Here is an 11,483-nt window from a genome sequence, read left to right as displayed (position 1 = left end):
AAATCCCGCTCCATCCCCAGGAAGTCCTGTCCTGCTCCACCCAGGACAGACAGGAAAGGGATCTGCAGGTAACATCCCTCATCCACACTGGTGCTGAAGACAGACTTTGCAGTCCTTAGCGAAAGGACTGTGCGCTAGCACAGGCACATTTACAGCTATAACACAGGCTCAGACCAAGCCCAGGGATCAACCCTTGTCTACGCAGCACTAAAGACTTTGCGACATTGGACCTAACAATTAAATAGGGTTGCTATCAGCTACCACAGCCCAGCAAGCAGCCCTGCCTGCCCAGGGCATCTCATCCCTCCTGGAAGTGATGCTCTGGGGTGGCAGCAGTGAGACCCCAAAGCAGCTCCAGGGAGCCAGTCGCCATCAGCTGCCAAGGGAGCCCCCAGCACAGACCTGCTTTCTCCGAGGAGGTGATGGTCATATCCACAGCCCTCAACAAACCTGCTCTGGGGACCTAGTACCAAATGCAGCAAACCACTTTGGGGCCTTTCTCTTGGTTTCTCCCCAGGACAACCTGCCTACATGCCAAACGCCAGCACGGAGAGGCAGCCTGGCTGCTCAGCACACTGCCATCACCACTGCAGGCTGCAGGACTCGGATCACCAGCATGTCAGAGCCGAGCAGGGCAGAGGCTGTGGCTATGTTGACCCCTGCAGCAGCTCAGAAATGCTCAGGGAAGCCGTGGAGATGCTGCTGATGCAAGGCCCCCATGCAAGCCCCCAGGCAGCCACCACGGTGGCTGTACCTGCCCTGTGCAGGCAGCAGAGGAGCTCCTGGGATTCCTCTTGCCTCTGGGAGGGCAAGTGCCACGTTCATCAGAGAGCTGTGACAAGCTCCTTGGGGTGGCAGGGTCCAGGGGAGCACCCAGTTCAAGGTGTGAAAACATTAGCTTGCTGGAGGGAGTGGACATCAACTTCATTCCCTCTTCCCAAAAGAGTGGCTCCTAAGCTTGTCGCAGCCAGTTTGTCTTACAGCTGTAGCATCTTGCAATGGTTTTGCAGGAAATACATGTCCTCCAAATGCCAGAAACGAGGAGACAAGGCACCAGCAGAGACCAGCAGAGTAGGACAGGCTTGCTAGAGACCTGGGGAAGCACCTGTGCCAGAAGCTTTACAATGCTGCCACTGCAGACTATCACACCGGCGGCTCTGGGTGCACCAGGTGAGCCAAGCAAGTCTCGCCAAGACCAACTGGGGTGCTGCAGCCTCCCCATAAACACCCACAGCTCTGCTCACACCAGTGGCAGCTCAGTCCCCCCCAGCCCTAGCAAGGAACAGATCTGCTACTGCAGACTGAGCTGCAGGCACAGCAAGCCAGCAGCAAAAGTATGCATGGGCTAAAAAACATCGGCGCAGGCAGAGGCCCCCTTCTCCTTTGGGTCACCTCGCCGGCTGGCCGACACAGCCAGCATTTGCCTGCTCACGGCAGGATAAGCTGAGCCCACTGCAGAGCGATCAGCAGCAAGATCCTGGTAGCAATGACCTCCTCAATTCCACCCTCACAGGATCAGTCAAAGCAAGAGTCATGCCATACCCAGCCAAGGGGACCTCCCAACACTTCGGTGGGAGCGCAGGAAGCACCAGGAGTGTTTGGAAGCACCACCTTGGGCACAGGGATGGGTTAGGCTGTGCTTGGCCACGCAGCAGCGAGAGGCCATGAAGCAATGGCAGGGAAGCTAACAGGTTGCGCCCATACCCTGCACAGCAGCACCCAGGGTACAAGAAATGTAGGAAACGAGTTGGCGAATTTGGGTAGGAACAGAGCAGATCAAAGTGCTTAGCACTTCACCCATGGCCCACGCCACAGTGGTGCTTGGGAGGCATTATACAGCTCCCCAGCTAAAAGCAAGGAGGAACAGTAATTAAATCGATGATTTCTTGATATGGTTTTGTCCCTGTTTTATACAAAATATTTGAGTGTGGCACCAGAGCTGTGAGAAAGAGCTAACAGCTACAACAGTGGGGCGGCAGCCTTATCCATCGCGTGCTCGATCAGTACAGACGGACACGCTGCTCCGAGGGCTGACGGCCCCCACTCACTGCAGCAGACCCTGTGGTTCCATGCTACAGGTCCCCCCAAGTTGGGGAGCAGCTTGGGGGACCAGGGAACATTGTGACTGCCTGGCACAGGGGAAGGGGTGGCAGAGGCCAGCCCTACTCCCAGACCTCAGCCTGAAAACCCTGTTCTGGCTTGTTTTCCCACTAGCTTCGAGTGCCTGACTTGTAATAAGTAAGCCTGAAAAGCAGGCTCCTTTTCAGACATGCCAGGCACCCACAGCTCCAACTTGCAGACGCGTCTCCAGGGAGTCAAGTTCCAGGTGCACCCAAAAAACTCATGTTTCAGCCAATACCTAAATGCCTCTGCTTCCTTGTCTGAGAAAAGCTGGGCAATGCCCCGGCCCAGGACTCTGAGGCTCAAGGGGAAATTGCTCTATAGCAGCCAGTCTAATTGCACTGAAATTACAAGATCAAGCAGTAAATTCACGTCTGTGTTCGTTGCTCTGGGTGGCAAAGCTGCACCGGCAAGCGCCTGATCTCCGATCGCTGCAACTTTGCATTTCATTGGAAAGGGAAGGAGGGAGTTAATGAAGGAGAGCATTGCCAGTTGGAAGTGCTACCTAAAAAGGGTTTCTCCTACTAGCTGAAGCAAAATGGTTTCTCTTGCCAGCTTGTTTACTCTGCAGCTGAGAGCAGCGGACCGCCAGGTTTTGCTGCTGGAGCCTGCTGCAGGATCGACGGCTGCGAGCGCGGCCCTGGCACCGGGACATCAGCAGAGCTGGACCAACCGTGGTACAGCTGCACCGGCCCCAGCCCAGGGCCAGCCCCACGGCGCCCGTATTGCAGCCTGGCCCCCAGGACCAGCAGCATGTAGACGGGGAAACGTGCAGCTACAACCCTCCAGACAGCAAATCCTGCGCCCATCCTCCTTTCCTTTGGGGAAATAATGGTACTCCCCATTTAATGGCCAGTTAAAAGCTGCAATTACATTTAACCGAGATGGTTTCAGACCAAACATCCCCGACAGCAGTAGGGTCCTTAGGGCCCTTTCCCATGAGAAGGGCACACAAACCCCAGTGGAGACCAGGGAATAGGGATGCTGGACAGGACACAGAGATTTTCCTGGGAAAGGCAAGCACCAAACAAACCCATCCTGCCCCAGCTTGCTGCTGCAGATCCAGAAAACGGACAGGACTCGTTATCCTCTTTTAGAAAAGTCGAGCTTACAGTCACATGCCAAGACAGGTATCAGCCAGATTCCTGTCTTCGGGAGATTTCAGAGTCCACAGACCAAACTGAAGCAGCGCAGCTTTCGCAGCCCGTCCCGACTCCAGGATTAAAGCCACCGTGTCTGCAAACAAAACACTTGCACCCGCTGGGAGAGCCAGCCAGGGAGGAGAGAGCCTGCAGCCGCCGCCGGCCCCGCCAGCCGCAACACGGTGCCCAGCAGTCAGCGAAAGGATCAGGCCCGTGTTTTATAGCCTTTATATTAATTACCCAGAGTCTAAATAAGATTAAAGTTTTAATTCCATCTTCATCTCCTAGAGGCTTCTGCTGTGCTGTTGGGTTTTCCTGGTGCCATGAAGCTTCTCAGGCAGCTACAGCAGAGGGCACTTCCCTGACAGCCAGAGACAGCAGCATCTCCCACGTCAGGGTTGCCCCATGGTGCCCAGACGGCCCCGAGGATGCACCACCCTCTGCAAGGCCATCTGCCCCTCCATGAGCCCAGCACCGCTGCAGGCAGAGCCCTGCAAAGTCCACCTGACCCTTCAGTTAAAGCCACGACCTGAGGCCAGCGGGGCCACGCGACGATTAAAAAGCAGAGGGCCGGCACTGGGCAGTGTCCCGAGGCCACGCCGCAAGTCCGAGCCGAGCAGGATGGTGAGCAGGAGCTTGAGGTGGAGGATGCCTGCCGGGGCGATGCTTTGTGGCTGGCGCCGTCCGCGCTGCCCAAGCCACCCTGTAGCAGCCGGCCGACAGGCAATTCAGGCTCGTAGCCTGGACCACCTAGACTGGAGTTTTACAGCTGGAGATGGGCCAGAGAGCAGCAAACGCTAGCTGAGCAAGAGAGGCAATCGCTGCCTGCACTGGCGGGGTGGAAGGTATGGCACAGGCCGGCAGCAGCAGCACTCGCTGCCCTGGCTCCCCGGTGCCCAGGAGGCCACAGAGAGAGAGCACTGCAGAGCCGCAGCTGCGTAGCTCTGGGTATCACCTCCCAGATCTCCGGCTACAGCACAGACACAGCCTTGGAAAAGCCAACCTGCAGCGAGGAAGGGTTGCAAGGGAGAGAGACTGGTGGAGGAGAGGAAGGAGATGGCACAATTCCCCATCTCAGATGCTGCCCATACCCACCACCTTGAGCTACAGCCACCCTCTGGACAGGGTCATGATTATTTTCCATGTTACAAACAACGAAAGCTGGTCAAGAGCATCCTACAAGAGCTGGGGAATGCACAGACTGTCATTCACCCCGGTTTGCATGACTGAGGGCAGATTGTGGAGAAGGTTGCTCCACAAGCAAGGTTGCACAAGCAAGGAGGACTTAGCCAGCTGCCACTCAGGGGGCAACGAGCTGCCTCAGCCCAGCTGCTGTCCCAAGGGCCCTTCCACGGGGAGAAAATCCTCTGTGGTGCTGTGCCTGCTCCCTTTCCGTTGTGTGGAGGACATGGGTGAGCCGAGCCAGCGGAGTCCAGCCAGGCTGGGAAGCAAGCAAATCCCCCAGCCCTCCGAGCATGCCCCCACAGCCCCGGGCTTCGCACGGTGCTCCCAAAGCTGACGAGCCCAGCGACAACCTTGTGCGACTGCCCCTGTGGTTTGGAGCTTGGGCTGCACTGGCGGGACTGAGGACTTCGGAGGTTTGCTCTCTACCACCTGCAGACACGAGGCTGCCTGTAGTCACTGCTAAGGTATGCACACCAGCACATCACCCGGAGCGGGCACCCAGCATGGGGAACCTCTGCAGTCAGTGGGGAAACCCCTTCCTCTCTCCCCTACCTTCCGCTTTCTACAGAAGATGCTGTTTCAGAAGCAGCTCCCATTGCCCCAGCACTGCGGTCCCTCCCGGGCTCCCCAACTCACCGCCCCTTCCCCAAGAGCCCCCAGCTGCACACCCGGACCCAGCTCTTACCTGCCGGCCCAGGGTTGCTCCCCTGCAGCTGCACCGGCTTCCCCAAGTACTGCTGCCGGGCAGAGGGCTGGGGCCCTTGGTTGCCAGGTCCTTTGAGCAGCCACCACGGGGGGCAGCCCCAAAGGCCCTGCACCCCCCTAACCCCATACATCCCGCAAGGGCCTGCCCCCCTCATCACGTGCAGCCTGTGAGGGGGCACCCTTTGGGGCAGGGGGCCCCGCTGCGCTGCAGATTCAAGGCATCTGTGTGCAACGAGGTGAGATGGGAGCCCTTAATTAGCAACAACCCGTGCGTGCTCCTACTCCCACTTCGGGGGAAAAACCGGTGTGATTGGGGCACCGTCTGAGCACTGATACGCTGATACGCAGTCCTGACTCCTTTCCACGGAGCGTGGGGTGAAGGTGAGTGCTTGCAAAACGGGAGAAGGGGGTGTCCCAGCCGGGGCGGGGGGGACCCCGCAGTGCTGGGGTACCGCAGCCCTGCACAGCCTTTAAGGTCGCGGGGCTAGGGCAGCCCCAAGCGGAGGGGGTGCACGGGGGGTACTGCTGGGGCAGGCCCTGCAGCGCGGCCGGGGAGGGGGCTCCCAGCGTGCTGGGGGGTGCCGGTACCACCAAGGGTGCTGGGGATAGGCAGTGCTGCCGGGGGTGTCACTGTGAGAGGGGGGCGGTGCTGGCCCCAGAGAGCGGAGCGGGGCGTTCCGTGCCGCGTCCCCGGGGGGCGTCCCCGCCCTCACGGCTGCCCGGGGCCGCCCACCGGGGCGGAGGCCTCACCCCGCTCACCTGGGTGAGGGAAGCGGCGCACCCGGTCCCGCCAGTGCGGCGTATCCCCCCCGGCCCGGCAGCCCCCGGAACGAGTCCCCGCCACCCTCCCGACCTGTGCCGCGCCGCGCCTGTCAGCATTTGAACGGCGCGAGGGGCCCGCCTCGCCCCTATTGGCCGTCGCTCCCGCCCGTCAGGCCGCCCGCCGCTTCCCCGTTGGCCGCACGCGCGGGGGGGGTGTGGCGTGGCCGGCGCGGCGCTATAAAAGGCGGGGGGTGGGCGGGCGGGCGCTCAGTGCCGCTGCGCGACAGGTACGGGTCGGCGGGGGCGGGGGGGGGGCGAGAGATTGGGGAGCGAAGAGAAAAGGGGCGGGGCCGGCGCGCGCGCGCGGAGGGCGGGCGGGGGCGGCGCCGCACGGGGAGGGCGGGGGCGCGCGCGGCGCTGTCTGCACGCGCCGTGCCTGCACGGAGCGCGGCGGCGGCAGCGGGAGGCACCGGCGCGCGCGGCGATGCCCGCTCAGCTCCCGCCGCTGGCCGCCCCCTGAAGACACCCCTCTCTATTTCCCCCCCCTCCAGCGACCTCAGGCTCTTCCCCCCCCTTTCCCCTTTCCCCCCCCCTCTATTTCCCTCCTCCTCCCCCCCCCGCCGCCTCTTTATCCTCCCTTTCTGCCGCCCTCCGCACCCGCCCGGCCGCCGTGTGGATGCGGCCCGGGGTGCCTGGCTGCGCGGGTGGCGAGAGCAGATGCTGAGGGGCCGGAGGAGGATGGAGTGCACCCTCGATGCGCAGAGTTTGATCAGTATTTCCCTGCGGAAGATCCACAGCTCCCGCACGCAGCGAGGCGGCATCAAGCTCCACAAGAACCTGCTCGTCTCCTATGTGCTCCGCAACGCCCGGCAGCTCTACCTGAGCGAGCGCTACGCCGAGCTCTGCCGCCGCCAGCAGCACTACCCCGACGGCGCCCCGCTCCTCGCCATGCCCGCCTGCCCGCCGCCCGCCGCCGCCGCCCCGCCGGAGCTGGCGGCTCTCCCGCTGCCCACCGACACGCAGGACCGCGAGGCGCGGAGCTGCGCGGTGGGGCGGAGCGGTGCGGAGCTGTTGGAGGTGCCGGTGTGCGCCGCGCCCCCGGAGCTGCAGCGAGCGCCCTGCAGAGACTCGTCCCCGGGCTTCTACCGGGCCGCCGGCAGCGCCGGTCCCGGCGGCGGCGGCAGCGCGGCCCCGGGGCTGCTCTACGCCGCCGGCTGTGACTTCGGGAGCGGCGGGGCACCGCACTGTAGCAGCCGCACGACGGTGCTGGATTTGGACACTCACGTCGTGACCACGGTGGAGAACGGGTACTTGCACCAGGACTGCTGCTCGCAGTGCCCTTGCTGCTGCCAGCCGGCACCGGGGCTCGCCTCCCCGCCGCCCGCCCCGGGCACCAAGCGCAAGTATTACCCGGGGCAGGAGGAGGAAGAGGAGGGGGTGGAGGAAGGGGAACCGGGGGGAGGCGGGGTGGCGGGCGGCCCCCCCTTCGCCCCGTGCACCAAACGCGCCCGTTTCGAGGAGTACAGCGCCGAGCACCCCCAGGACTCTTCTAACATCTCCAACTTGATCTCCATCTTCGGCTCCGGTTTCACGGGGCTGGTGAGCCGGCAGCAAGCGGACTCGGAGCAGCCCCTCAACGGGCAGCTGTGCAGCAAGCAGGCGCTGGCGAGCCTGGGAGCCTGGACTCGGGCCATCGTCGCGTTCTAGGGAGGAGTGGGGAGCCGGGAGTGGGGCGGCGGGCGTGGGGGGGGGGGACGGGACGAGGTTTGCGAAACGGGGGTGCGATCCGAGGGACAGCGGCTCCGGAGGAAAGAGGGGGTGGGGGGGCGGGAGGAGGGGGGGAACCCTGAAACAAAGGCGGGGAGGGGGGTTGGGGAGAGGGGTGGGGGGTGCCGAGGGGTGCGCAGGGGAGGTGGGGAGGGCAGAGCCACGCTAGTGTTTTATAAATTGTACAATAAAGGAAAAAAAATATCTAAGATCTTGGGACTTTATTTTTGCAGAGATGAGAAGGGGGGGGGGGGAACCCAAAGCAATAAGCAAACAAAAACAAAACACCAAAAGCCCGAAGCACCTATTTAACTAATCCTCTTTGTGTCCGCTCGGGCGCTCTCGGCGGCGGGTTTCCCGGGGCCGGTGCTGGCGGGGGGGCCGCCACGTGAGAGCCGGGACCCCCTCCGGCCCCCCTTGGGTGTTTTGGGGTGCAGGGAGGGAAAGCAACCGCTGCCGGTTGGCTTTTGTGCGTTTCTTTATATATTTAAAAGGAAAAAAAAAAAAAGGCAGAAATGAAAACATTTCAACTTTCCTCCCAGAAGAAACGTGCGCGATGTGACTTCTCCTTCCCCCCACCCGTGCCGGGGTAACGCCGGGGGGTTTACGAGAGTTGAATTTGGGGGTGTAGGGGGGGCTCCCTCCGGGCTGCTCCTCGCCGGGGAGGGGGCGAGCCGCCCCCGGCAGCCCGGAGCCTCCGCCTCGGTGCGCGGCTGTGCAGCCGTAGGTAACCGCGTAACGCTGCTCGCCTCCCCGCGGTGCTGTGCCGGGTCTCTTACTCCTTTCCTTTTTTTTTTTTTTCCTTAAGTAAGTTCAACTGTTCTGGTTTCAGCCTTCCGAATCGTAAAACCAGCATTGTTCGCTCTTGTGAAGAGATCTGTCTCCTGTAGAGTCTCTTGATTTTTTAATATATATATTAATTTTTTTTTAAAGAAAAACCTTTTGTTTTAAAAAGGTGGGTTTTCTGGTCGTCCCCTCCCTCGTTGTTTTGTTTTTTTTTTTTTGCAGCCTGCCCGCTCCCAACTTCACGGTACCGGCGCTGTGTGTAACCGAGGATGCTTTGCCAAACGGGCTGATGGGGTCTGTCTCTTTTTTTTTTTCTTTCTCCTTTTTCTTTGTTTGTAAGCCTGTATTTTTGTGCGTATGGAATTGTATATCACCGGGTAAAACTGTTCAGATTTGTTTAAATTTATAAGCTTAATAAAAAGTCGATTATAAAGTTGCTGTGCCCTCGCTTTCCTTCGCACCGCAGCCCGCGGAAGCCCCTCTCCTGAGCCGCCGCTTCCCCTCGGCACCGGGGAGCCTTGGCGGAGGCTCCCACCCCCCCGCCTCCCCCCGGCCCCGGCGAACCCCCGCTGTCCCCTCCCCAACCCTCTCCGCCCCTCTCGGCTGGCAGGAGGGGACAGACCGCCCGTGGGGGCCCACGCACAGCTAGTCCCAGGTGGGGAAGGAGCCGGGGCTTGGGCCCCCCTCCCCGCTCCCCTCGGCGGGGGCAGCCGGCGGGACCCGCTGGCCCTGCCCCTACCTGCGCGGCTCTGCGCCGCCCGGCCCCCCCGCGCGCTGCTCCGCGTCCCCCGATGCGCTCGGGAAGTTTCCTCTCTTTTTTTTTTTTTTTTTTTTTTTTTTTTTTTTTTTTTGAGTTGGAGTTTGTTATCACCGCGCGGGGCCGCTCCGTGCTGCGGGCGGGTTTTCCTTTTTTTTTTTCTCTCTCCCCCTTTTTGTGTATTTTTTCCCCACTCCGCGGGGGCGCCTCCCCCGCTCCCGCCCCCCCCACCCCCCCCCGCCTGGGGAGGACAGATTTTTTTTTTTCCTAACTTTTTTTTTTTTTAAGCCTCGTGCAAAACCCGCAGTTTCCAGCACCCAGCGCAAATCCCGCAGCTGGAGCCACTCCTCTCACCCCCGCACGCCCAGCCCACCCCAATAAAAAACCCCTCCCCAGCCCCGCGCATCACCGCAGCAGCGCAACCTTCCCGCTCTCCCGGAGACAGAAACACCCCCATAAAAAGGGGGACTGGGGAGCGGAGGGGTGGGCTCCGCGGGCGCCTTAGAGCCGCAGAGAGGCCGAGGAGCGGAGCGCTCCCCCCGCCCGCCCGGCTGCGCTCCGCGCCCGCGCGCCGCTCCGCGCCCACAGCGCCCCCTGGCGCCCGCCACGGGGCCCGCAGCGCCCCGCTGGGGCTGGAGGGGGCGGCCGCGACCCCGCCGGGGGCAGAGGGGGCCGCGCTGCGCCCCCCCCGCCCCCGGGGCAGCGCCCTCGGCTGTGGGGCCGAGCCGCGCTCCCCTCCGTCCCTGCCGCTCCACACAGCCCCAGAAATGGAATTAAAATTAAAAGTATAAAACCTACAACCCGCCCCCCCCAGGCGCAGCGGGGCTGGCGGGAGCGATGCCGAGCGCACTGCGAAACCCAGGGCTCGGACTCTTTGACCTCGAGAGATTCACCTATGGAGCCGGGGAGAAGCCCTTTCCCTGCTCCAGGCCGTGGGGCCAGGACCCACCGAGGCCTCACCTGGCCCCATCCTGCTCCCCACACCAGGGTGCTTGGCTGCCCAGCACCAAGGCAGCTGGAAAGGGACCCGGGCAGCTGGGTAAGCAGCAGCAGCTCCCGGGTGCGCAGCCCCGGCTGCCGCGCAGAGTTCTCTGGGGGAAGTTTAAAAAACCAGGTACTTGTGCGGGTGCCAACGGTTCAGCGCAGCCAGGTGCTGAACCCCAAATCCCAAAGAGCCCCTGCCCCACACCCCCGGCTCCAGGCAGCCCTGCAAGCAAGGGGCAGAGCTGGCTTTAACCAAACGGCCACATGCACACACTCACTAGCCTCCCAAACTGCTCCCCATCTCCCAGACTTTGAGGTTTCCAGTGCTAAAGCAACCACCACCAGGAGTAACCCCCCAGTTCTTGCAGGACTTGACCCCCCCCCAGGCACACCCACCTCTTCGAACCTCCCCTCTCCTGGGGTGACCCGGCCCTCACCCCCGTCCATGGTGGAAGTTTCTGGGGCTTCAGTCAAGGTTTCAAAGGCTGGAATTGGCAAAGACACCTCGGCACCACCAGCAACCACGCGGGGTGGGGGAGACGGGGTGCATATGCCATGGGGACACTCATAAAATTCCTGACACTGAGGAACGAGGGGATCCCGCAGCTCCACAGAGCCGCTGAGACTTGGACACTCTCGGCAGCACAGTTATTTATTTATTTTAAGCCCCGGTACATGACATTTCTCTTCTTACGAAGGCAGCAGCAGCAGAAAGCCCATCACACAGCCTCTCTCCTGAAAGCAGAGCCTGGAAACCAGTCTCATCTGCATATTCATAAGTACCTGATAAATTAATCATGATGGCAGAAGCATTCAGGCTAGAAGGGAGGTGACAGGGGAAGGTTGCACCCCCCCAACACAAGCCCATCCTTACTCTCACACACGCTCCTCGTCTTCCAGGCACAAAATGTTTTGATCTCTTTGCAACTCGGCTGAACCCCCTGTGCGCTTGCAGGGAAGGGGGCTGTGCCCCCCATGCACCCCGGTAGGCACCCGCCACCTCGGCCCCCCCACCCCTCCGGTCCCTATGTAGGGTGAAAGGTGCTGGGCAGATGGGCTGGAGCAGGGTGGAGGAGCCGAAGTCTGGGGGAGCTCAGCTGCCACCGCCAGCCCCCCCCAGCCCAGCCATGAGCTCTGCTCCCATGTCAGCGCCTGTCCCCATCCCACATCTGCCCCCCAGCACGGTTCAACGTGCCCCAGCGCTGCCAGACCTTAGAGCCGGCGTTGCCAACACCAAAGAGTTTGACCCTAAAAATCCTTCCATGTCCTATCTC

At 61.8% G+C, this 11,483-nt stretch overlaps 1 protein-coding gene across 1 annotated transcript; it reads left to right on the top strand.

Moving 5' to 3' along the window:
- Positions 1-6,632: 6,632 nt before the first annotated feature.
- On the top strand, positions 6,633-7,622 carry IER5L (immediate early response 5 like; the record flags this gene model as incomplete). Its single annotated transcript, XM_082008923.1, has 1 exon — positions 6,633-7,622. The coding sequence occupies one exon, from the start codon at positions 6,633-6,635 to the stop codon at positions 7,620-7,622; it is 990 nt and encodes a 329-aa protein (XP_081865049.1).
- Between the last annotated feature and the right edge of the window lie 3,861 nt (positions 7,623-11,483).

Source organism: Phaethon aethereus (genome assembly GCF_964289735.1).
Source record: "Phaethon aethereus genome assembly, chromosome: 20".
In the NCBI taxonomy this organism is placed as follows: Eukaryota; Metazoa; Chordata; class Aves; order Phaethontiformes; family Phaethontidae; genus Phaethon; species Phaethon aethereus.
This window is presented reverse-complemented; position numbering and strand designations above follow the sequence as displayed.